The following is a 26,522-nucleotide window of genomic DNA, read 5'->3' as shown; positions in this document are numbered from 1 at the left end:
TGACAGTGAAAGCGAGCCAATGGAATGATGTGATTGGTGCGAATCCAGGCCAATCACAGACTCGCTGAGAGGTCAGACTCAACATCTCGCCCGGCTGCCGGCGGCGAGGCCAGACAGCTGCAGAGCCGAGCTCGACGTACACAGAGTCTGCTCTCCTAACGCCACACGCTAACAGACGCTACACACTAATAGATAGATAGATAGATAGATAGATAGATAGATAGATAGATAGATACTTTATTCATCCCAAAGGAAATTCGCAGTTTTTCAGCAGTATCCACAGATTACAAGATTAAATAAATAAATAAATAATAATAATAATAATAATAATAATAAATTTTATTTGTAAAGCGCTTTTCATAAAAGAATCTCAAAGTGCTACAAAAACCTAAAATAACCAAAAAATAATAATAATCATAATAAAATAAAGAATAAGATCTAAGTACAACACGCTAGAGATCTAGGTACAACAGTGTGCAAAAAAACGTGTGCATAGGTGTATAAAATGTGCATAGATGTAGGTCAGTGTGCAAATTTAAAATAAATATACAGTATACACAGATGATATGTTTCCCGGGGTCACGCTGCCTTCACTGGACACCTGACGGGTTCACTTTACAGAAACCTGCTGCATATTTTAGGTAAAACAGTGAATTTATAAAGGAAAGAAAAGGATTTGATGTGACTGTGCAGCGTGTGAACCCAAACTGGTGTGGTGTGTTTTCAGCGAGGTTTTTTTTTTTTTTTTATTGTGCAATATGACATTACAGAGACAATACAGGACAGACAAACAAGGTGTGAACAAAAAAAACAACAGCGACAGCATGTGTGGTTTTGTGTGTGTGCGTGCGTGCGTGTGTGTGTGCGTGTGATTAGAGAGTATGAAAGTTATATAATAATAATAATAATAACAACAACAACTATGAAGAACATTAAAAGAAAGTAAAGGCAAAAAACAACACAAAACAAAGCAGCAACACCACAAAGCAAACTTATAATTTTTGCAATAATAATAGTAAGAATAATATCAATAACACTAATATTGAATACTAATAATGATAATAAGTAACAATAATGATAATATGGAGAAAGTCTATATTATTATTAGTAGTAGTAGTAGTATTTAATTATTTAATTATTTATTTATTCATTTATTTATTTATGTATATGTGAGATATTCTTTTTTAAGAGTGTTAAGAGTGTGTTATGTGGTGCATTAAAAAAACGAGGAGGGGGGTTATCATGAACCGTAATTTGAATATTTGATTTGATTGCCAAGGTTAGCAAATGCAACATTCGTCAGCTAACGTTGGCTAACGTTCGTTAACATTAGCCAGAGATTCGAGTGGCTGTTTTTGAGTCGCTCTGTGCTCTCATCGGCTTTAAAACCATGACAGACGAACGCTCCTTTCCGCAGAAAATGCTCCCGGTCGTGTCGCTGTCTACATGTTTAGAAACTCCTTTTTAAAGGACTTTTTAAAAGGGAGACTTGTGGTTTACGATCGTCTCCTGGATTCAGTATTTTGATGCTGTTTTACCGTAAATACCGTTCCAGACTCCCGCTCCGCTAGCATGACCAAACTGTTTGCTAATTCGCCTTGTAACCATAGCGACCTTTAGAAATACCTTTTGTTTTTAATGGGACAGGAGACGTTCTCAGGAGGTTGAGGGTCAGATCCCCAGCTCGGTCAGACGTCCAGCGTGAGCAGAAACGTGTGGTTTAATCTGTCCGAGCGAACAAAGGCAGATGTGTTTGATGAAAATGGACGACAGGATGAGAAACACAGGGCGGATCTAGACAAATATTCATGGGGGGGCAAGAGGGTGGCATGGAGACTTTAAGGGGTGGCAGAAATATATATGCTGATTTAATACCAAACGATCACATATATCAGTATTTGCTTGGAAAACCACCAAATGAGGATATTTTAACTCAAAAACATTCTATTATTGTGGTACATGAGTAAAGCATTGAATAGAAAACCAAAAGGTGGCATTAGAAATATTTATTTATTTATTTATTTATTTATCAACCCCTTAAATAGTGGGAGTGTCATCTTTTGCTGAATTTACTTGCACTCGGACATTTGAGTCTCGTAACAGCGAGTTTCTGAACAGCCACAATTAAAAAATAAATAAATAAACTGTCTGAAATTGGGGTGGCAACTAGGGTGGCAAGGCATTTTTCTAGGGGGGCAGCTGCCACCCCCTGCCACCCCCTAGAACCGCCTATGGAAACACCTGATTCGACTGTTCTGTTATCTCCCCACTGAACTGAACGGACGTTAGCTGTCACAACGCCCCCTACAGGTTTAGGTTGGCCGGTCCTTAATGCACCTTCTATTGGCTCAGAAGCTGTTAGCATCTATTGCTATCATCAGCCTGCCGAACACGGTGCTTACTAGCTAACATTTGCTAACATTATCGAGCTAAGTTTCCTGCAGATGCTACCTGACGGATTTAGTTTTCAGTTCAAATGGGCAAATAAAAAGACATGTTTGATTCCTTAAAAAAAAAAAAAGAAAAAAAAAAAAAAACACCAGGATTTGTTGTTTATTCTGGCATTACCCCGTTTGTTCACATGTTTGTTAACGTGCTAAAATGCTATTTTGCGTTGTTTTGCTTGGACGGATCGCCCTGCCCGGGGAACTATACAGCCCAAACTACTCATACAAATACCTCTGATTGCTATCAACTCTGTATTTCTTTTTCTTTTTTTTTTTTTTTTCAGTTGTCCAAATAAACGAAGCAAATCCCAGAGAAGAGCCTCACAGTCCACAAACAAATACATTTAGCTGGCTTAGAGTTTTTTATTTATTCAGATCTGGCAGCTGTCCTGTCGCTCCGCACGACGAGATGCTCTCCAGCTGCAGCGATTTATTATACACATCCCTCTTTTTCTGCTCTTGGGGTAATGCAGTGGCTGTTATGACTGTGTGTGTGTGTGTGTGTGTGTGTGTGTGTGTGTGTGGATGTAATGTCTGTGAAATTTGTGGATGTGTGTGTTACATGTTTCTCTATTCCCCAAAGAGACGACTGCTGCTGCTGTTTCTCCTTATAAGGAGCTCTGCTTCTTCTGACGGGATGGAGAGAAGGAAGGAGAGGAGGAAAAGAGGGATGGAAGGAAGGAGAGGAGGATGGTGGTGAGAAAGGAGGATAGAAAGGATGAAAGGAGGGAGAAAACATGGATGGAAGGAGGCGAGGAGATTGGGAAGGGATGAGGGATGAAGGATGTAGGGAGGAGAGGAGATGACAGAAGGAAAGGAGAAAGGACAGGACAGGAGGAGATGTTTTAGGAAAGAAAAGAGGAAAGGAGGAAGGAAGGAGGGAGGAAGTGAGGAAGCAAGGAGTGGGGATGAGGAGGCGAAGGAAAGGAGAGGAAAGAGAAAAAGCAAGAAAGTGGGATTAGGGATTGAAGAAAGAGAGAAAAAGACCTGGAAGGTTGCATGGAGACATAAGAGGGAAGAAGGATGAGAGAGGAGGGAAGGAAGGAGGAAGAGAAGTAGGAAGAGAGAGAGAGAGAGAGAGGAGAAGAGATGGAGGAGAACCAGGTAAACCAGGAATTGGGGCAACTGCGGTAAACGTGACCCAAAAACTCTGTGCCTGTGTATCCCTCTCTCTCGCTCTATATACATATATATCTGTGTGTGTGTGTGTGTGTGTGTGTGTGTGTGTGTGTGCTCGTGAAGGTGAGTTGAGTGTTTTGCGGTGTGTGTGTGTGTGTGTTCACGCTCCTCAGTCGCTGGTCTGCGTGCGCCGCCTCTCCGTGTTCCTGTCGTTCTAACGGAGAACCGGCGTTCGCGTTCTCGTAGCTCCGAGGCTGTAAAACTGTCCGTGACTGACGGAGCAATCCACCAATCACGGCTCAGCATCCGCCTCCACTTCCTGCTGTCTCCTCTGACATGAACCGCCAAGTGATCCGGCTTCCCAAGACACAAGGATCCAGTTTATTTGTTTTTTTGTTTTTTGTTTTTTTCAACTGTGGTGAAAGTGAAGGGTTTCTACTTCCTGTTTGCCGGTGAATTTAAATTTTTCATTTAAAACAAAATTAATTTTTGCTGTTGTGTTATGTGATGTGTGTCCACATGGCGGCGAAATAACATCACTAACTTTAACTTTAACAACATAACTTTATTGTTCTCTTAATCCTTTTAACATTTTATTGATCCTTTAATCTTTCTTCTTTTTCCTCTGTAGCACTTTGAGATTGTTAAATGTAAAGTGCGTTACAATTTTTTTTTTTTTATTATCATCATTAGCTGCTAATCCCGAGCTGCTAATCCACAACACTGGTTTTGTCTCTCCATTCACTTCCACAGCAAAACAAAATAACAAATAAAATAAAATCACACTTTGAGCGCAGAAACCAACTCCAACAAACTGGATTAGGAAATTATAAAAACCAACAAGTCCTGGTTCCCATTTTTCTTCTTTGCAGTCATAATTATTTGCGCAAGGACTAGCAGGTCGTTTCTTTCTGGCGCGTGACGACCGTGTGGAAACATCCTGCAGACACTACCTGCCGGATTTACTTTCCAGTTCAAATAAGAAAATAACAAGAAAAGAAATGTTTGATTTGCTCAAAAAAAAAAAAAAAAAAAGGTAACCGAGACCTGTTGTTTTTTACTTTGGCGTAATCCGGTTTGTTTTGGATTATTTTTAAGAATGTTAGCTGTGGGGAAGGAGGCTAACAGTTAGCATTTGGAGCAACTATTCCTTTATTTATCCTTTTCAAATTTTAGCTGAAGTTTATTTCTGTTTATTTACTTATGTTTTAGCATTTAAGCAGGACCAAAACCTCACGGTGGTCTAAAGCAAAACCGTTTTAGCTGCTTAAGCTAAATCTCAACTGAAATAGCCTCAAACAGGGCAACATTCACTCTGACAGGCGAGCCAGTGACTGATTAAAAAAAAAAAAAAAATCAATAAGACTTCACTTTAAGATTTAAAAAAAGAAGTCGGTGCATCGATGCATCTGTTGTGCAGATGAAGTGTGAGAAACGTTCATGTGAATCTTTGTTCATATTTTGTTTGTTTCTCTGGTTTTCTCTCACCTGCACACATGAGTCACTGTCAGATGTTTTTCTTCATATTTTATCACTCTTATCACTTCACTTTGGTCTTTTATCAATCTGCAAAAAAAAAAAAAAAAAAAAAGAAACAGAACAGAATGGAATATGATAGAGCTGTATGTGCCATGAACACCACTTTGAGCCTCTCAGGAACGACTGGTTAATATTTAGCACAATGATCAATATCAATCAATATTTAAGAAAACTTTTGAACCCTCTGACATGTTAATTATTATCAAGAAGAAGAACAAAAATCATATCAACTAATAATAAATCATAATAAATTAAAAATCAATATGTTGGCCTATGAGTTTGCTTTTTTTTTTTTTTTTTGAAAATGCAAACTCTCTGGTTTCTAAATATGCTGTAAATATTTAGTATTTTTATATGTTTCTATCTATAGATCTAAATAGATACACATATCTAATAATATTTTATTTCTTTTTTAAAAATTTTATAGAATTTATGTTTTTACTTTTGTCTTTTAGTTTGAAGGTGTGAGTTAGTTTTTTTTTCTCTCTGTGCTTTTTACCAAGAAAAATTGCACTTTTATAAATACTTTTTTTTTTCTTAAAGAAAGAATAACAGGGAACTTGGTGCTCCCGTGATGCGTTCAGGGTCCAGATCCCTGATCGCTCCCTTTGCTTCTACCCGGTTCTGTTTTTCGGGGGTTTTTTGCACCGAGCTCGCCCGTCCTGCAGATGAAAACATCCAAATCCAAGTTGAGATGAAAAGGAAAAGCGGTGATTTATCCCCAAACTGTGAACGCATGCGCTCTTTTATATATTTTCCAGCGTCCGGTCTGATCTCCAGCTCCCACAGCTTTCAGGGATGACAAATCACTCTCCTCACCGCTTCCTCTTTTTTTTTTCTTACTTCTGCTCTTTTTTTTTATACATATATATTATTCTCTCTCTTCCTCTCTCTCTCTCCCTCATTTCTCCTCCTCTTCCTTTTTCCTCCACCACCTTCATGCCATCACTCCTCTCTTCTTCTCCTCTTTCTCTTTCCCTCTCAGCTGCTCCTCCCAGCTGCCTGATCACACATGGCCCGTGCCTAAAAAAGAGAGAGAGGGAGGGAGGGAGAGGGAGAGAGGGAGGGGACGAATGGGCGGAGAGAGAGTGAGTGCGAAAGGAAGAAAGAGAGAGAGAGAGAGAGGGAGAGAGAGAAAATGCGAGCGGCGGGCCGAGTGTGAGGCACATGGCCAGCTGAATGAGAGATCTTTCCTTCCCTCGGCGCGAGCTCCTTCTCCCGCTCTCCTCCTCTCTCCGCTTGGATTACTGCTGAGGAAATCCTTATCTGGATCGCCCTCCATCTCTCTCTCTCTCCTTCCTTCTCTTTCTTTCTCTCCCCTCTCTTTTATTCCCCCTCTCCAGACTCCTTTCTGTCCTCTCAAAGTCTCACCTCTCTTTCTTTCTCTCCCCTTTCTGTTATTCCCCCTCTCACCGAGACTCCAGACTTTCTGCTCTCTCAAAGTCTCACCTCTTTCTCTTTCTCCCTCTCTCTCCTTTCACCCCCCACCCCCCTTCCTCTCCTTCTCTCCCTCTCTCTCTCTCTCTCTCTCTCCGTCCTGCTTCCCCCTCTCAGGATGTCGTGTGAGGAGGCTCAGCTCCACAAAGAGAGGCTGCAGGCCTTGGCGGTAAGTCAGTCCAAGTCTCAGTCGGTCCATCCGTCCGGTTTCCCTCCGTCCTTGTCCTCGTTTGGTCTGTCTGTGAAGTTTCTCCGACCTTCTGTCTTGTCCCTTTTTCTTTATTTTTAGTGTGTGTGTGTGTGTGTGTGTGTGTGTGTGTGTGTGTTTGACTTCATGCAAGAGGGGGCACGTTTAATGTCAGCCGTAACTTTGTGTACCTGTCTTTGACCGTGCAGTTTCTCACCCAGCTGTCATCTGCTGGCATCTAACAGTTGCTGTCTCTTCTGTCTCTGGCTCTTTCATTTGTCCCTCCCTCTCTCTCTCTCTCTCTCTCTCTCTCTCTCTCTTTCATGCTCTCTCTCTCTCTGACTTCTCCGTCTTGCGCTGCTGTGTTTGTGTCGCTGTTCGTGTCAGCTTTCATTTTCTCTCGTCCTCTATTTTTTTTTTTTTTTTTTTTTTTTTTCCTGGGCGGGAGGGGGGGCAACTCTGGAAAAGTTGCAAGTGGAAAATCAGATCCTCTTTTTTTTCTCTTTTCTTTTTTTTTTTTTTTTTCTTGCTCCAGATGTCTGAGCATTGAGGTGAAACTGCTTTCCAGGGAGGAAGAGTCTTGGCCGCTCGGTGGTCTAGGTTGTGTTTTGAACCCCCCCTTTGCCCCCCCCCACACACACACCCCCCCTTTTCCTCCTGTGTGTGTCGGGATTGAGGATCAGGGATTTGTTGAAGTGTTTAGCTCGGCGCTGATAGGGGCTCGCAGCAACAGTTAGACCTGCGTTCCCTGCCTGGGACTAAATTTGGCGCCAGCGAGGAACCACAGCATACCACACACACATATTCACTCACACACACACACACACACACACAGAGAGAGTCGTGGACACACACACACAAGTCAGGGAACAGCGGCAGCGGCAGATGGAGAAACTATTTTGGCCACGTTGAAACATGGCAGCCGCACCAGCCTGTTTGTCTGTCACTCAAGTAACGAAAACGAACTCCAAAGGACAGAACAGGCCGTTTTCACTTCATGTTTTGCACCTGAATTTCGCCGGTCCTGCCAATGAGATATTCGATAATGTCGTCATGGCAACGGGCATCGGTTTGGCCCCCGTGGTTGTAAATAAAGCCGAGGTGTGAGATTATGGAAGCACGCGGGCGACATTTCTCTGGTGGCAGCGGTTGTACAGCGTACTCTACACTTTTAACTCGCTGGAATAAAGAACCCCTCTTTGACCCCGCCGGTCCCATGAGCCGGCTCGTCATTACAAGCTGCACAGCCGAGCTCGGCTCAGACCCACATAACTTTATTTTAAATTCTTGTGGAGATCCCGAGGCGTCCAAAGATCCCAAATATGTGCTTCTGAATTCCGGGGAAACGCGTATAAAACGAGTGCACGAGTGAAACGCTGCACTCGTTTCGCAGGTAGTTTGCAGGCGAAATTTAAGCGCACAACCACAGTTCAGGGGGTTAAACCTTTTACTAAAAGGAGTTACCAAAAATGTTGCGGGAGAAACTCGATCCAGCTATTCTACTTGCGTCCTCTGGGACTATTAGCGGTGTTAGCCGAGGTGCTAAGAGCTGCGACGGCAAAGTAAAGTCAGCTGTCGAATCGAAATAAATAATTTGAGAACCTTTTGTCTCCTGCAAGCGAGTGTCTGTCTTACCTCAGCTGTGTGTGTGTGTGTGTGCCAGTGTGTATGATCTGCCTGTGATGGAAATAGGCCATGCATACACACACACACATCCACACGCACAATATCTTAGATAATAACAGCACTAATAGCTTTCAAGCCCCTGCAGGTACTTAAATGCAGCAGGGTTACTGTTACAGTAACAGAGCTAACAGCTCGCTGTGAGCCGCCGGCCGAGCCAAGCCTCGCCGCTCCAGAGTAAATAAAGACGGCGGACAGGCTTCCCCCACCGCTCCTGAAGCGAAGCTGGAAGATTTTAACTCCTTCAGCTCTTATTTGTCCCCTCCATTCCCCCCTATGTAGCTTCAAAGTGAGAAAAAAAACATTATTTCCCATGTTGCACATCCATATTGGCTGCAGAATCACATCAGCTAGAAGAGATCTACATGTCTCGTGCATCATTTCAGACACATTTCCCCGGAATCCGGCAGCTCATGTTTGGGATGTTTGGAAACCTCAGGATCTCCACTCAAATTGAAAATGAAGCTCTGTGGGTTTGAGCGAAGCTGAGGAGGGTCAGCGTGCATTTGTAATGACGAACCCAACGATGGGACCGGACTGTCGGATCAGCGCTCAACTAGTTTTGCTAATCTGGTGGCAGTTTCAGAAAAGTGGAAACACTGCAACTCGGATGCTAGTTTTACTTTTTGACTTTTTGTGCTGCTATTCTTTAGATGTGACAGTTTCCATGGCAAAACGTTATCTGTGTCCAGTGTTTCCATCAGGATTTTAAAGTGATAAAGTTTAGATCCTCACTCAAATTGTGGTATTTGTGTAACACATCCACTGAGTTTGGTCCATTAACTCGTGTGGAGAGAACCTGATTTTGAGCAGCGACACAAAGCTGAAAATTAGTTTTGTTGTCATCTTTGTATCGACGTTCAAAATGGTTTTGTTTTCCAGTTCTGTATCTCCATTTTGGAGCAGAACGCTCCAAAGCTTCTGCTCTCATGACCGAGAAGGAATTAATGGACCAAGCTTGATGGATGGATTACACTCGCACAGAGCAGCACATAGCGCCGTACGAATCCAAACTCTTTCTGGGATCCTTGTCTTTGAGGAGCCGATCTGACCATCAAGACACACCAACAGTCAGAGGACTCAGTTTTTCCTTGTTGTGTTTTGTTTTGTGTCAGCAGCTCTGTCAGGCAGGGAACGCTGGGACAGAGTGGGCATTTTAAATGAAAAAAAAAATTATTAACAAATAACAACCACATTTTTTACAAACTGATCACTTCCTGTCACTTTTCCACAAGATCCAGAACATCTGGACTGAGCAGATGTTACAGCCACATCTAATAATCTACCATGACTGATTCATATCTCTGCAATTTCAGACAGACAGGACACGAGACTTGACCGATGAAACAAGCTCCTTGAAGTTTAGTAGTAATAACAACACACACACACACACACACACACACTCACACACACACTCACACGCACCCTCCAACTTCCCCTATGCCACTCACTGACTTCCCCTATGATCTCATTTCCTGCATTAGGGCTGCAGGGCTATTTTAAGTGTGTTTTTATTTTATATTCCCCCTTGTCATTTGACCTATCTCCTCCCCGTTCTTCCATTTTCCGTTTTCACATCGTGTTCTCCTGCCGTTTAGACCCTGTTGCCCCGTCCAGTTGTGTCTGTGCTGGTCCAGTGTTGGGATCCTGCCGCATTGTTTTCACTAAAACTATTTGGATCTCACAAACCAAAACCACAGACTCTGCCTTTTGAACTATTTGAAGTCATAGATGCACATTTTTTTCAAGGTTCTCTGGGTGATGCTGAATCATTTCCGCATATTGGCGGCTATTTCTGCCTGATTAGGTTTTCCACCGGTTTTGGAATTTTATCCTCCATGGAAATTCATCGATTTGCACCAAACTTGGTGCAGACCATCTTTGGACACTCCTCTAGAAAAAACAACCGTCAGATGATGGACAGCTTTTAACTTCAACACAAAATTTTCCGTAACTCACTGACTCACTGTTCATGGAACCTGAAATTTGACAGGCGTATAAAGCGAGTGTTCATTGTTTTGCATGTATAGAGATATTTTCGAAAACATTCTGGCATGGATGTTTTTTTTTTTTTCCACCCCCTAAAATCACAGATGTCTAAAAAAAATCCATACCCCTGCTGAGTTGTGTAGACTCACCTTACAATTATCCGCCTTTCATTCTTAGTACTTCTGCACTGAGTTGAAAGCTTCGGGCTCTCCCAGACGAAACATGACCAATGTAGACGAAGTGTGATGATATCTTTGGTCATGGCTCCAAATTGTCAGTCCTGGGAGAGAGGTTCAAAGATGGCCGTCATCACGGTCTTGTCACCAAAGATAGCCTGGAACAAAATTCTGACAGTCGGAAATTTATCCTAACCATCTCACAATGTGACCGCTGCTACAGCCTGCGTGAATGCAGCACAGTGATGCACTGATCAACATAACAACACAACAGTGACGTTAAAGCCAGTGATGGACATAAAATGAGCAAAACAAAATGTTTGGGATTCCAACAACACACACATTAATATCACTTAATACCAATAGTTACTAATAATACATTGATATCACTATTGCACAGCTCCATGCTTGCTGAGCTTCGTTGTTTACCACTACAGCGTTGCAGAGTGATCACGTACGCTGATGATGTTTCCTTGTATATCGATTTGCATCGTGGCCAATAGGATTCAGATGGTGTGATCATCGTACAGTCGACATACATCAGACTCAAAGTTAGATCCATGTCACACAGTGTGGCTTACAGTAAACTCATTAGATTGCTGAAATCTCACAGTCTGTAGGCGCTAATACACACTCACACGGTTATTATTCCGGTTATTAAAAATATAAATCTGGGATATACTGGTTTTTGCTCAGATGTTGAGGCTTGTGAGCACCTTATCTCGCTTGCTGTTGTTATTCGGTTTCCATGGCAGTGTTGCACATGGGTATATCCCTGATCTGATTTTACATGATTTGACAAAGACGGCGTATAAATCATTAATATCAGCTGCTGCCATCAGACGGGCTTTTCTTTGTTATTGTTTTTTTTTTTTCTTCCTCTGGCTTCATGTCTGTCTGTCTGCCTACATGTTACTCACAGATGAGTAAGCATTAGTGACCCCCTGTGAAGAGGCTCCTTAGAGTGCACACACACACACACACACACACTCTCTCTCTCTCTCTCTCTCTCTGTCTCCGGTCTGCAGCTGATGATTCCATCAATAATTGATGCTCATGAGATTTCATTGCCATCACCATCAGTGTCTGTCCTCATCAATACTTGAGCAGCTCTGTGGGCAGAGGCCGACCTGCAGCTGAATCTGATTTTGATCAGCGTGCTGCCTGGCCAGCAGTTTACTGTCCCAGAGCCGTGCACTCACACACACAAGGCCACTTTAAATATGTTCAATTCAGCCTCTGTCAATGTATACGTTTTCGACCTGCAACAACACTGCGTTTAGGAAAAATGAAAGCCGATAGGAAAAAAAGAAACTTGCATTTTCCTCTAAGGAAAGGAACCCAAAGAGTCTGCAGCAGTGTTTGTTGAAGCAGCGAAAAAAACGCTCTTACAGTGACTCAGCTTTTACAGTAAACGACAAAATTGATGTTTAGAAGTGAAATCAGAGAGGCTGTAATGTTGTAAATTACACCCGAATTTCCAGCTCGTAATTCCAAGTTGGATGAACAGAGTCTGAAGCAGTTAACCCTTGGAGACCTCAGCAAATGAGCTTGATCTCTTTCAAAAATATAAGATTAGCAAATTAGCAAGAAATTATTCAGAAATTTGCTAAATAAACAAATAAATAAATAAAATAGATAAATTACAAGAAACTTACCCAGAAATTTCCTTAATAAATAAATAAATAAAATTAGATAGATGAATTACAAGAAAATTACCCAAAAAAAATCTAAATAATGAATTAAACAGATTATTTCCAAGAAAATTTAATGAAAATTTGCGTCACAAATAAATAAGTTAAATAGAAAAATTCCAAGAAAATTACCAAAAAATTACAAAAAAAACACCAAAAAATGAAATAAAAATCCTTTACAAATAAATAGAAAATTAGCAACAATAATAATAATAATGATAATAATGACAATAAATTAGCAAATATTAGCACAGACACCTTTTACAAGTATTTGAAGAGGTAGTTTTTTCCAACTCTTCCCCTTAGTTTTTTTATGTATTTGGTGGAGTCTGTTACATTCTGTCCTGCAGCAGAAACAGACCAGGTTGACTCCACTGCTGCTCGTCTGTTGGACTGAATAGCAGCTTCATGATCCCACAGACGTGCAGAGGGGCTGAGCTGCAGGCTGCACGGGGCGGGACGGGGGGTGTGAGGAGACTCCCACACTGTCAGACTCAGGGGGACTGATATTTGGCGATGCTCCGCCAAACGGGCTGGCCGCATGTTGCACCCCGTATCTAATCGAGGCCGGGCTGATGACATCGGCAGGCGATGTTGGCGTCACACGTCTGAGACCAGCGAGCGTTTTCGGCTCTGTGACCGTCCCGTGGAAAAAACGAAGAGGGTCTTTGTGACGGTCAAAGTTTTCACTCTGTGCTCAACCGAGACCAGAGGAATCCAAAGTCCACATGCAGGCCTGATGTATTTGTTTAACAAGACACACACACACACACACACACACACACACACACAGCGTTATCGTTCATCTCAACACAGCACAAACATGTTCGATCACCTGACCCTGTTTGTCCAACACACACACATAGACTCACACACACACATACACACACACCAGCATTCCCACAGTTTGGCGGTGATTGCAGCACGGCAGCTGCCCAGCGGTGTCGGTTTCCATGGCTACTAATTGTTCTGATTAGTGAATGCTTGTGATGTGATGTGATGTCATTAGAGTCAAACCTGTAATTGGCTTGTTATTAACATGTAATTATGGCAGCTGGACGGAGCACAGGCCTGTCAGGGATCCCCAAAAAACTGTTTGCATCTGTGTGTGTGTGTGTGTGTGTGTGTGTGTGTGTGTGTGTGTGTGTGTGTTCTCGTGTGTTAACTGAGCTTTGTGGTTTCGGCATAAGCCAATGAACGACGAGTGTTTCATCTTTCTAATTAGCTGTTGCCCAGTGGCTGCTAACCGCAAGAGGCATGGAGAAATACATATGTGAGTGTGTGTGTGTGTGTGTGTGTGTGTGTGTGTGTGCGTGCTTGCATTTGGGCATGCACTCATTCAACTGGTTTCTCTGGAGTGTATGGGTATGTTTACACAGATGACCTCAGCTCTTTGGACTCTTAGCCACCAACACACACACACACACACACACACACACACACACACACACATACATATGCCATGCACACACACACACACCCATGCACAACAACACACACACATTCAACAGGGCTGCTGGGGCCAAGTCTTGTTGGAAGTGGTGAAATGGGGGAACAAGAGGTTGAGCGGTTGTTAGCATGTGAGTGTGTGTGTGTGTGTGTGTGTGTGTGTGTGTGTGTGTGTGTGAGAGAGAGAGAGAGAGAGAGATTATTCCTAATCACGGTTGCAGGGATTCTCTGCTGAAGGGCCTCACTCTCTGCGATATTAAAAATCACGGGAGACTAAAAAAGTTCAGAATGCAGTTTAACGTCACAGCGGCTGCAGCTGCAAAGCCACTTCCTGGAACAGAACACACACACACAGACACACACACACAGACACACACACACACGCACACACACGGCTCGGCGAGGTGGTTTTATACACGCCTGTGGGTCAGTCTGGAAGCAGGACGTCACTCTGGATCTCGTTAGCGAGGCCGGGCGAAAGTGAGGGAAGGGGGGCGCTCGTTTTGACCAGCAGTCAGATTTGTGACTGTGGCATGCAGAGGGGGGGTGGGGGGTGGGGTGTGTGTGTGCGGGAGGGGGTGTAACACGGTAGCAGGGGCTGCAGTTGGTGCAGGGGGAGGGGGGGGGGGTCACCCAGGATTCAGCTGCTGTGGTCACAGAAACAGGCGGCGTGAGGAAGAACCTCACTGGACACGTTTCAGTGTGTCTGTGTCTTCCTGCTGCAAATTCACTGACATGTTTGATCAACTGGACTCCAGTTTGACTCCAATGTGACTCCAGTTTGACTCCAGTTTGACTCCAGCGACTTAAAACCTCCAGAAAATTATTATAATAACAATTGTTACCCAAGTTTATGTATCAGGGGCTTTATGTGCCCTTTATACACCAACGTTCTCGTGGGATTCATGTTTTTCCTGTTTCTCATATTACTACAGGTGTGTTATGTTACTACAGGTGTTACTACAGGTGTGTTATGATACTACAGGTGTTACTACAGGTGTGTTATGATACTACAGGTGTTACTACAGGTGTGTTATGTTACTACAGGTGTGTTATGTTACTACAGGTGTTACTACAGGTGTGTTATGTTACTACAGGTGTGTTATCTTACTACAGGTGTTACTGCAGGTGTGTTATATTACTGCAGGTGTTACTACAGGTGTGTTATCTTACTACAGGTGTGGTTATGTGTTACTACAGGTGTTACTACAGGTGTGGTTATGTGTTACTACAGGTGTTACTACAGGTGTGTTATGTTACTACAGGTGTTACTACAGGTGTGTTATGTTTCTACAGGTGTGGTTATGTTACTACAGGTGTTACTACAGGTGTGGTTATGTGTTACTACAGGTGTGTTATGTTTCTACAGGTGTGGTTATGTTACTACAGGTGTTACTACAGGTGTGTTATGTTACTACAGGTGTTACTACAGGTGTGTTATGTTACTACAGGTGTGGTTATGTTGCTACAGGTGTTACTACAGGTGTGTTATGTTACTACAGGTGTTACTACAGGTGTAGTTATGTTACTACAGGTGTTACTACAGGTGTGTTATGTTACTACAGGTGTGGTTATGTGTTACTACAGGTGTTACTACAGGTGTGATAATGTGTTACTACAGGTGTTACTACAGGTGTGTTATGTTACTACAGGTGTGGTTATGTGTTTCTACAGGTGTGGTTATGTGTTACTACAGGTGTGGTTGTTACTACAGGTGTGTTATGTTACTACAGGTGTGGTTATGTTAGGTGAGTGTACCATATGTGTACAGGACATTGAGAGGATCATCATGTTAGTTTTATGTTTACCTACTTGTTCACATTAAAGTAGAAAAAGTCATGAAATATGAAGCAAAAAATGTGTTAATCGTGTATTTAGAGATATTAAACACTGAAAGGGGTCCAGCTGACCCCAAAGAAAACAGGAGGATTAAATGCTTTGGCTGTCGTTTTGGTGAAACATGTTTCAGCGTTACAAACACGGCACACTGTGGTTTTATCAGTGTGACACATAAAAACAATTAGAGCCGCCCTTTTGACATGAAATAGCAGGTAAACATCGATGACAGCTCTGTTCCATTTCCTAGAATCAGAGCCAGAGCAGCTGCAGGGAAGTGAGCAACAGCTTCCTGGTGATTAAGTTTTTCTTGGCCATTTTCAAGAACATTCACTTTATTATTTTTTTTTTTTCTAACACAAACAGGACAGCTTCAGCACTTATCAAACTTCGTGTCGCATCACAGTGAGAACGATTTGACACCTGCTGGTTTCAGAATTAAAGAAAGCCTTCCTGTCTGATCCCGGCTTTAATGTGGAGCCACGTTACCTTTAATTGCTGTAATGGCTGGTGGCGTTTATTGGGATGTAGGTCGGACAGGAAGGAACCGCTGAGAAATCCATAAATGTTTGAACATTATTGGCCAGCTACTGTAGTCTGGCTGTATTTCACATTTTGTAAATAGAGTACAGTGTTTGACTTTTATGTTTCCTACTTAATGTTAGAAATGCTCTCCTTTTCTCTTCTTTTTGACGCGACAAATTCCTCATTTTAAAACCGACTTGGCAATTAATGATTCTGATATCATTTCTTTCTCACAGACTTGCGCCATCTTTTCATCCGGTGTTTGCTAATCATGGGATCGAAATTAAACATCGCCCTCTCCTTTTCACTGGAAATTAAAAAAAAAAAAAAAAAAAATCACATCAGCTGTCACATTTCGTCCAGCTGGGCTGTGAAGTGACTCAGCAGGTTGGTAGTAAGAGATGATCTGAGGCTTCAGCGCATTGTTATGCTCCGTTTCCACCAAAAAAAAAAAAAAAAAAAAAAAAAAATCCTGGTTCTCCAACTGGTGCGGTTCAATATCGTAGGAACCAAGGTGGAAAACAAAGGAACCGGCACAGAACACAACCCCCTCATACCTGCTGGAATAATTAATTTACATAATCTGAGCATAAGAGGGTTCAGATTGAGGATAATAAACTCTAAATTGTGTTTTTTGTTTTTTCATGATATGTTTTTATTAGCAGATGTGTACGCAAGAGTGGGGAAATCTCTGTTTAATCTGGTAAAAACATATTTCCCCCCGGTCGTCGTCTCCATATTTACTTTTAGAATAAGACTTGAGAACGACTGTTTTCTGGTTCCAGCTGAGAACCGACGTTTCCGTTCGAGACCCAAGCTGCGTTTGGCGGAAATGCAAAGAACGGCTGCAAAAACTGCTGCAGGAACCAGAACAGAACCAGTTCTTTGTTGGTGGTGAGGGGACGTGTGTGTGTGTGTGTAAGACGAGACTGATGCCGGCACATGATTGGACGATAGTCCTCCTGAATTGGCGTTTGGCGTTAGAGGGTTTGTAGGAGTGGGCGTGGCCTCGTTTGGCGGATGGGATCCAGGAGAGGCAGGGTTGGGTAACGAGGAGGAGGCGGCTGAAGGAGGCTTGGTTTATGGACTTCAGCAGGGGGGTGGGTTAAAGTGTGTGTGTGTGTGTGTGTGTGTGCATGGGGGGTGGGAATGATCGGGTGTTGGGGGTAGAGAGTCATTTGGGAGTGGGGGGGCGGGGTGTTGGGATAGCAGGGGGTCTGGGGCATGCCAGGCATTACAAGCCGGCTAAAATTAGCAGCAGCTGGACAGTCTGGCATAGTTGTGGAGGATGGGTGTGTGTGTGTGCGTGTGTGTGTGTGTGTGTGTGTTTATGAGTGGGGTTGGGGGTTGGGGTCTGGAGGAAGGAGAGGTTGGAATGCAGCTGGTAGCCGCTCTGAAATCCTCCTCATGACGTTTGATCTTAGCTAATCTTAACTGGACAGTGAACAAAAGCGACGGGACGGAGAGATGGGAAAGTCGCGTGAAGCTCCAACACGCAGCGAAGGTGGTTTGGACACGTGCGGCGTTCCGGTGGAGGGGGAGGACAGAACCGCTCTGGTTTGGTGGTCAGCGGTGGGACGGTGCGTCTCATCGTGACCCCAGCTGCAGACGTCAGGGGAAATGAAGGAAAACGAGCCGTGTTTTGTGTTACACGCGTGTTCATATGCATGCACGCCCTGTGTGCACGCAGGCTTGTGTGTGTCCTCAGTTTGGACACGATGTGAGTGTGTAGTCGCCACCTGCTGCCGTCACATGACCGCGGCATCCCAGACATCTCAGTGATGAGCTAAGTTTGCATTCACGGGCAGCGCTGCCGCCTCGAGAGCCAGCAGGTTAGCATGCGAGCGTCTCTGTTCACTAAAGGCCTAACAAATTAGCATTATGGAAGGAGCTAAGTGATAAACACAAGCTGTCAGGTTAGCTGAAGACGCACACACACGCACACACACACACACACACTGTCACTGGCTTTGGCTGGAGCTCACATGTTGGACCATCAGACCTGCTGGTGTTGTAACTCTGAGGTGCGGGGGGGCCGGGGGCCCTCAGGGGTCCTTAAGGGGCCTCCAAGCAAAGTGCATCGTCAGCAAAATGAGGAATAGTTTAAATGCTTGTAAAAAGAGTCTGAATGCGGAATCACAAGCATTTAAACACAAGACATCTGACATCCATCCAGCATCTAAATATATAACTTTTAATAATTATAAATGCAAAAAGAAAAACCAAAAAAAACAACTAATTTTCAGGTAATGTTTTTTTTTTTTTTTTTTTTATTAATTTTCTGTATTTAAAAAAACTTACTAAAACAATAAAAACTTTAAAAATATATATTATTATTATTATTATTATTATTATTTATTTTATTATGTTATTTTTTATTTTATTTTTACTTATTTGTTTATTTATTTTTCGCTCATTTTATTAATGTTCTGGTAATGTTTTGCAAAGCTGGCGATCACCTTTTCCTTTTTTTTTTTTTTTTTTTTTTTTTTTTTTTTTTAAATAAATCCAGTGAATTTGCTCAGGTGTCAGAGGGTTAATTCACTCAACACAGTTACAGCACAAAAATACAGACAGTTTTGTTTTCCTCAGCATTGCAGAAGCTCTTAGAGAACAACACAGAACAGCAGAACATTCATGTGACGGTGTCATTTCCATGTTTAACACACAGCAGTGAGTCCACACACACACACGCACTGGGAATCGAACCCCCGACCTTCTTTCCAGCCTCGTGTCAGAACTCAGACGTCACATGGACGTCATGTTTGATGTGGTTTGATTCCCGTTGGCTGTGTTTGGATTCTCGTTCTCATGTTTTGTTCTTTTACTTTTTCCTGGGATAATTAAAGACATTGCTTGCTTGCTTTTTTTTTTTTTTTTTTTTTTTTTTTTTGCTGTCAAATTGGCTACTTGAACCTTTCTTTTATTTCATCCTCACCAATTTTTACTCCTTTTACTTGTTTTGGATTTTTTTTTTTTTTTATTTACTTTTGTTCTGTTCCTCTTCTTTGTCCTTTTGACGTCTGTTTTACTTCCATTATCTAACTCGCGTCTCGTGTAAAACGTTGTAGGGAAAACCTCCTCATCAACTCTGTTCTGACCGCGTGAAGGACTTTGATTGATTGATTGACTGACTGATTGGCAGCTTTATTGCTCCCCATGGAGGACGCTGGACACTCCACAGCCCGCGAGGACAAAAACAGAGCCGACAACACGAGAACATGCGGAGACACGAGGAGGCACAAAGCCCCGCCGCTCCGGCAACGTCTCATTAACAAGTCGAGCGGCACAAAGGAGCTTTTCATCCGACTTGACACAAATTATCTCTCACCACATTTATGTAGCGGCTTTGACCGCATTTACAACCAGCCACAAGACCGAGTCGACGCCCAAACCCACAAAGGACACACACACACACACACACACAGAGAATACACACGACCCCGGGCGGGTTATTCTCCTAACACAAACAGCTTTAATTAAATGTAAAGCAGTAAAAATAAAACACTCAATTAATATAACGTCCACCACAGCAGCTGCTCAGTTTTCAAAAGTCATATATTATATGATAAATTGTAAAAAAGGAAAAGAGAGAAGAAAGAGTCTGTAGTCTACAGCGGTATATTAGGGCCACTGTAGGGGAAAAAGAAATATGGAGCCGGCGGATGGATGGAGGAATATTCTGAGAAAAAAATAATGTTGTAAATTTGCAGGAAAAAACTCACAAATTCAGAGAAAAACCCTTCAAAGTCTGGATGCTGACGATAAAATCATGATTCTGGGCTAAAATCACCTTCTTACTAAATCCCAGATTAGAAAAAGAAATCATATTCACAGTTTTTTTTCTTGCTAATATTTGACTGCAGAAATTTGAGTTTTTTCTTGCAAGTTTGTCACTTTATAATCGCAGAATTTTTGAATTTTTTTCCCCATAGATTTGTGACTTTATCATCTCAAAATTCTTGAGTTTATTTCTCATTAATTTGTGAGTTCTTCTTTCTCATAAATGTATGACTTCAACCTCAGAATTTCTCACTTCTTCCTCACAAATTTGCAGCTTTGTAATCTCAGAATTTTGTACTTTTCTTCCCATAAATCTCCGAGTTTTTTTTCTCATACATTTAAAAGTTTAATCTCAGAGAATATCCACATTTTTCTCCGGTAAATTTACAACTTTAATCTCAGAAATTATTTCTCTCAGAATCCGCTCCTTCTCCCCACAGTGGCCCTGATCCGCCGTCGCATCGCCTCCAGTCTGCAGCTGATAAAGCTTTGTGTCTAATAAATCTAATTTAATAATTTAATCCCATTGTAACTATGCTTTTGAAAGGCACAGATTATTGTTATTATTGTTGTCGTTCCAGTCGAGGAGAGTCGGTTCATTTCAGTCTTCCTGCTTGTTCAGGTGGAGGCAGGATGGAAGGTCATCTTGGCAGTGAGATGTTTGTCCTGTGTGTGTGTGTGTGTGTGTGTGTGTGTGTGTGTGTGTGTGTGTGTGAACCGCGTCCCGTCTGATCTCTGACCCGCTCCTGTTTACGAGCTCGGCGTCAGCAGGGCTTTTAATCTAATAGCGCTGCATCACCTGATCATCAGTCCCCTCCGCTGCATTCTAATCATATCTGCTCTTTCCTGTGTGACCTTACACTGCCAACGTGTGTGTGTGTGTGTGTGTGTGTGTGAATACCTTTAGTGCACATGTTTTGTGTGTGTGTGTGTGTGTGTGTGTGTGTGTGTGCGTGCGTGTCTGAATGAGAAAATTCTGCGAAATGCCTCTCCATGAAAACCAGCCTCAGTGATGTCATCTGCAGCTGAAGGAATTTTTTCAAATATACAGGGTGACACAAAAAAACGGGAACTTTTTAACAATCCAATAAAACCAAGAGTGATGGAAGAAAAATATTTTATTCATAGTAATTCAAACCTTAAAACATGCCATTTAAGAAACAATGATGGAATTTTCATTTTTTAAAAATTGTGCTGCCACTTGCTCACGTCTGCCAATACGCACTTCAAAAATTCCCGTTTTTTTGGGTCACCCTGTATTTGATTATTTAGGTTCTTTGGGTGAATTTAAAGCACAAACGACTTCACAAACTTTATAAACTTTCAATCTTGAAGAGGTTTGGAGTAAAGAAACACTCTATTCTGTCTTAAAGGACTGCAAGAGTCCGTTAAGAGAGGACTTCACATTGTGATCTCCTCTCAGAGCGAGCCGTGGGGTTTCAGAGCTGCCACATCACTCCTCCTCCCTTTCCTCCAGCCGCTGGTTTCCATTCATTCCACTACGATATGAACATGAACTTTCAGAGCCTTCACACTTTCTTCACTCCAGTTTTCCATCAGCGGAATAAAGTCCTCCACATGAGTTTTCCTAAAAGCAGCAGCACTGTTGGCTTTTCAGGACTTTTTCACACTGAAACGCTCCCTCCTCCTCCTCCTCCTCCTCCGCCAGGGAAAATAGTCCCTTATCAGCTGTGTGGTTTCTGAATGTTGAGGACTTTGTTCACCGCAGAAGCAGAACATTATAAGGCGGCTGCTCCAACCACAAACTCACATTCACAGTAATGAATGTGAGTGCAATAATGTATTGCACCATATACACGACTCACAAAAAGTTAGGGATATTTGGCTTTTGGGTGAAATTTACGGAAAATGTAAAAAGTTCACGCTACAGTGATATTATATCATGAAAGTAGGGCATTTAAGTAGAAGCATACACTGGTGATTTCCTCATCTCAAACAATTTCTTGAAACAAAAGCCAACAACAGTGGTGGATATACCACAACAAAAAATGGCAGTGTCAATAACTTGTCATGTGCCCTTGAGCATCAATTACAGCTTGACAACGACGTCTCATGCTGTTCACAAGTCGACTTATTGTCTGCTGAGGCATGGCATCCCACTCTTCTTGAAGGGCGGCCCTCAGGACATTGAGGTTCTGGGGTACAGAGCTCCGAGCCTCTACACGGCGACTCAGCTGATCCCATAGGTTTTCTATGGGATTCAGGTCTGAGAAAGTGCAGGCCACTCCATCTGAGGTACCCCAGTCTCCAGCAGCCGTTCCCTAATGATACGACCTCGATGAGCTGGAGCATCAAACACCTGATGTGAATTTTGCCGTTAAACTCCTTGTTAGAGAACAGCAACTTGTGCAAAAAGTACTGAAACACTGAACAGTTGGACATGTGCATTCAAAAGTTTACAGAAGGTCACATTAAGTTCACCTGTAAAGGTTAGAATGCATTTTAGGTTCATCCTGAGATTTCACCCGAAAGCTGAATATCCCTAACTTTTTGTGAGTAGTGTATAGTGCACACCTGTAGGACAAGTGGCATCATCAAACCTTCATGACAACATGACTGTCTGTCTTTAAACCAGTTTTTATTTATTAGTTTTAAACTGATAAAAACTAAAATATGGGGAAAGAGGTGTAAACGCTCCGCATTCAGACATTCAGAATCACTGCGATGGTCCTTTATCGGGAGCCATGCTGATTTAATGTCTGAATTACAGGAGGAAAAAAAAAAAAAAAGTAAACCTTTGCTCTGTGGTTTTATTAACCCGCTGTAAATATCGGTCATGGCGCTCGGTGCTCACGGGCCAGGCGGTGCCCGAGGGCTCGGTGAGTCACAGCGTGGGAGGCCGCGAGTGCGTCACCAGGAATGTGGACATATTTCCCTGCAGAGGAGGGAGCGCCGGCCGGCCGGCGGGCAGGAGCGAAGCACCGCGGCGGCCAATCAGAGCGCAGCACCGCGACACGTCGAGCCCGAACCCATTCACCAAGACACGCTCACTTCCAGAACAAAGAACAAAGAAGGCCATCTTTGGTCCTCAGTGTGTCTGGGAGCTGAGCGGTGACGGGTCAGAGGCTTTTTCTGCTCTTTATTTATTAGGATTTACTGTTTGAAATAAACCTGATAGCTCTGAAGCTCTTATTCACACAGAAGGTCATTTGGATCTGAAATACACAAAGTATTCATCTGAACCTTCAGAATTGTCAATTGTACCCTCATACAATCAGTGTTGTATGTTTTCTATCTATCTATCTATCTATCTATCTATCTATCTATCTATATTAATCAATTACAAAAAAAAATAGAAATGGAAACTAAAAGGAAAAAAATAATAATTAAAAAAAAGCATGTGGATTTGAAATGCACATCTTGGAATAAAAAAACAAAACAAAAGTTCTGCAGGAAAAAAAAAACATCAAATAAAAATCACAAATTCAGTTTCTAACGTCATCAGGAGAGTTCAGATTCTGGTGGCAGCAAAATAACAAGGTTCAGTTTTCAGAGACTTTAGAGGTAAATGTTGATGTAATTTGGGGGTCATTTCAAAGAAATTGTTACCTTATAATCCACCTGTGGGATGAGATAATCCCATGTTTCCAGTGCAGGTTCGCGTGCTTCAGGATTTTCTTTTTTACTCTGAGAACAAGTGTAAATGTGAATGTCAATCAAATGTTGAGAGAATGACACGCGGATCAAGAAAATTCTCGTTTAATCTCAATTTAATGTTGGAAACAAGTGGGATTATCTCATCCCACTGGCAGATTTTTTCTACCTTTTTGGAAGAAAAACACGACTTGAACTCTGAAGATGAGACTAGTTTTTTTGTTTTTTTTCCTTCCTCTGCGTCATGAAGCGTAAAAGGCCTGGACTCTCGCTCACCTCACTTTCTGATCTGAAGTGAATCCGGATTAACAGGCGAGTGTGAACCGCTGACGAGGGATTAGCTTCAGGCTGTGTGTTGCTCTGCTCCCAAACACTAAATATGGAAACCAGAGCAACCTCTGATCTGGAGATGTGTGTGTGTGTGTGTGTGTGGCAGCCCCTGTTGCACAGTACCCTCCTTTACTGAAGAATACACAACATGCCCAAGGTTTTGTTTGTGGTGTGTGTGTGTGTGTGTGTGTGTGTGTGTGTGTGTGTTTGAAAGAGAGTATATTTGAATGTGTGTATCAGTATTAGTGTGTGTGTGTGTGTGTGTGTGTGTGTGTCCTGTCCCTGACATCTGGTGACCATACCTCTGCTATGCCTCTCTGTGCTTCCCAACCATGGGAACTGCTGCTGTGTTTGCTGTTGCGGTGTGTGTGTGTGTGTGTGTGTGTGTGTGTGTGTGTGTGACAGATGACCTAAAGCTCAGATCAGATCTTTCCACAGTCTGTGTATCATTGCAGTGAGCTCTGCCAGCAGGACTGGAGATGAACTACAAACTATTCTATTCTATTCTATTCTATTCTATTCTATTCTATTCTATTCTATTCTATTCTATTCTGTTCTATTCTATTCTATTCTGTTCTATTCTATTCTAGTATGTAGTATTCTGTTCATTCTGGTCTGTTTTTTTTATTCATTCTATGTTGTGTGTTCTGTTCTGTTCTATTGTAGTATGTTCTAGTCTATCATACTGTTTTCTTTTATTCTTTTCTGTTCTATTCTAGTAAGTTCACTTCTATGTTCACTTCTATTCTATGCTATTCAGTTCTGTTGCAGTCAGGGGTGGGCGATGTGAAAAAAAATCTTCTATCACGATATGCACCATTTTATATCTCGATAACGATATACCACGATATAGTTTTTCATAGAATAACTTGAAAACGTACCATACAACACACCGTATTCATCTGAATATAAGACGATATTTTTTCCATTGAAAATGCCCTGAAAAAAACGCCCTTGTCTAATATTGGGGGTCTAAGCAAACACACATGTATTGTACTTGCGCAGTCACTAATCAACCATGTTGTCTGTGTCATTGTCCGTTGTGCTGCTGCAGCCGCGTATGAACAAAAGTTGATTCATAATGAAAGGTACACTACTCACAAAAAGTTAGGGATATTCGGCTTTCGGGTGAAATTTCAGGATGAACCTAAAATGCATTATAACCTTTACAGGTGAGCTTAATGTGACCTTCTGTAAACTTTTGAATGCACATGTCCAACTGTTCAGTGTTTCAGTACTTTTTGCACAAGTTGCTGTTCTCAAACAAGGAGCTTAACAGCAAAATTCACATCAGGTGTTTGATGCTCCAGCTTATCGAGGTCGTATCATTAGGGAACGGCTGCTGGAGACTGGGGTACCTCAAATGGAGTGGCCTGCACTTTCTCCAGACCTGAATCCCATAGAAAACCTATGGGATCAGCTGAGTCACCGTGTAGAGGCTCGGAGCTCTGTACCCCAGAACCTCAATGTCCTGAGGGCCGCCCTTCAAGAAGAGTGGGATGCCATGCCTCAGCAGACAATAAGTCGACTTGTGAACAGCATGAGACGTCGCTGTCAAGCTGTAATTGATGCTCAAGGGCACATGACAAGTTATTGGCACTGACATTTTTTGTTGTGGTATATCCACCACTGTTGTTGGCTTTTGTTTCAAGAAATGGTTTGAGATGAGGAAATCACCAGTGTATGCTTCTACTTAAATGCCCTACTTTCATGATATAATATCACTGTAGCATGAACTTTTTACATTTTCCATAAATTTCACCCAAAAACCAAACTCTAACCCTATCCCTAACTTTTTGTGAGTAGTGTATATATGGCAGTCTGTGTGCACCACTCACCTGTCAGATCCAGCAGACCTGAACAGGTGGGCGTGGTGCCGGCCCAGGTCCATTTGGGCTTCCTGGGGCTCTGTCGGTGTCGGTGTCGGCTGCGATTGCGAGAATGATGCATTTTCTAAGCCTCCCTCCTCCTCCATGTTTCCATGTCTCTGCTTGTCCACGTGTGTTGTTGTGTGTTGTTGTGTGTTGTATTCCCGCCTGTGTGTTACCATGTGAATAACGTAAAGCAGCGCAGTGTCGCAAAACCAGAAACAAGAGAGAGAGAGAGTCCACAGAATGGTATCATCTTTGCAAAAATATTTTTTTATTCTTGTTTGTTTCATAATCTGAGTGTATATTGGTGACCAGTGACAACAATAATACATCCACAGTAGCCTACACTGTGAAAATTCGCTTGAATTAATAAAATGGCGGTAGAAACGATAGAAGAGAAATGACGCGATAGACATTTTTCTATCGCACCTACGATATATATCGTCATATCGCCCACCACTACTTGCAGTAGTATTCTGTTCCATTCTGTTTTTTTTTCTGTGTTGTTCTGTTCTATTCTATTAAATTCTATTCTAGTCTACTATGTTTTCTTCTATTCTATTCTAGTATGTTCTGTTCTGTTCTATTCTAGCATGTTCACCTTTATTCTATGCTATTCAATTCTATTGTAGTATGTTCCATTCTGTTATGTTACGTTCTGTATTTTCTGTTCTGTTCTATTCTGATAAGTTCTGTTCTACCCTATTCTATTCTATTCTACTCTATTCTATTCTATTCTTGTTGTTTTAATGTGATCTGTTGTTTTCTGTTCATCTGTTGTGGTCTGGTCTATGTGGCTCAGTTCTGTTCTGTTCTACTCTTTTCTGTTATATTTTGCTCAG

General features: G+C 42.3%; 1 protein-coding gene across 1 annotated transcript in view; it reads left to right on the top strand.

Annotated features, from left to right (window-relative positions):
• The window catches only part of palm2akap2 (PALM2 and AKAP2 fusion), a 167,315-nt gene that overhangs the window by 15,870 nt on the left and 124,923 nt on the right, over positions 1–26,522 (top strand). Inside the window, exon 2 of the mRNA XM_030065047.1 lies at positions 6,660–6,711. Within this exon, the coding sequence (XP_029920907.1) occupies positions 6,660–6,711 (52 nt within the window). The remainder of the gene's footprint in view (positions 1–6,659; positions 6,712–26,522) is intronic.

This window comes from Myripristis murdjan, chromosome 12 (genome assembly GCF_902150065.1).
Source record: "Myripristis murdjan chromosome 12, fMyrMur1.1, whole genome shotgun sequence".
In the NCBI taxonomy this organism is placed as follows: Eukaryota; Metazoa; Chordata; class Actinopteri; order Holocentriformes; family Holocentridae; genus Myripristis; species Myripristis murdjan.
This window is presented reverse-complemented; position numbering and strand designations above follow the sequence as displayed.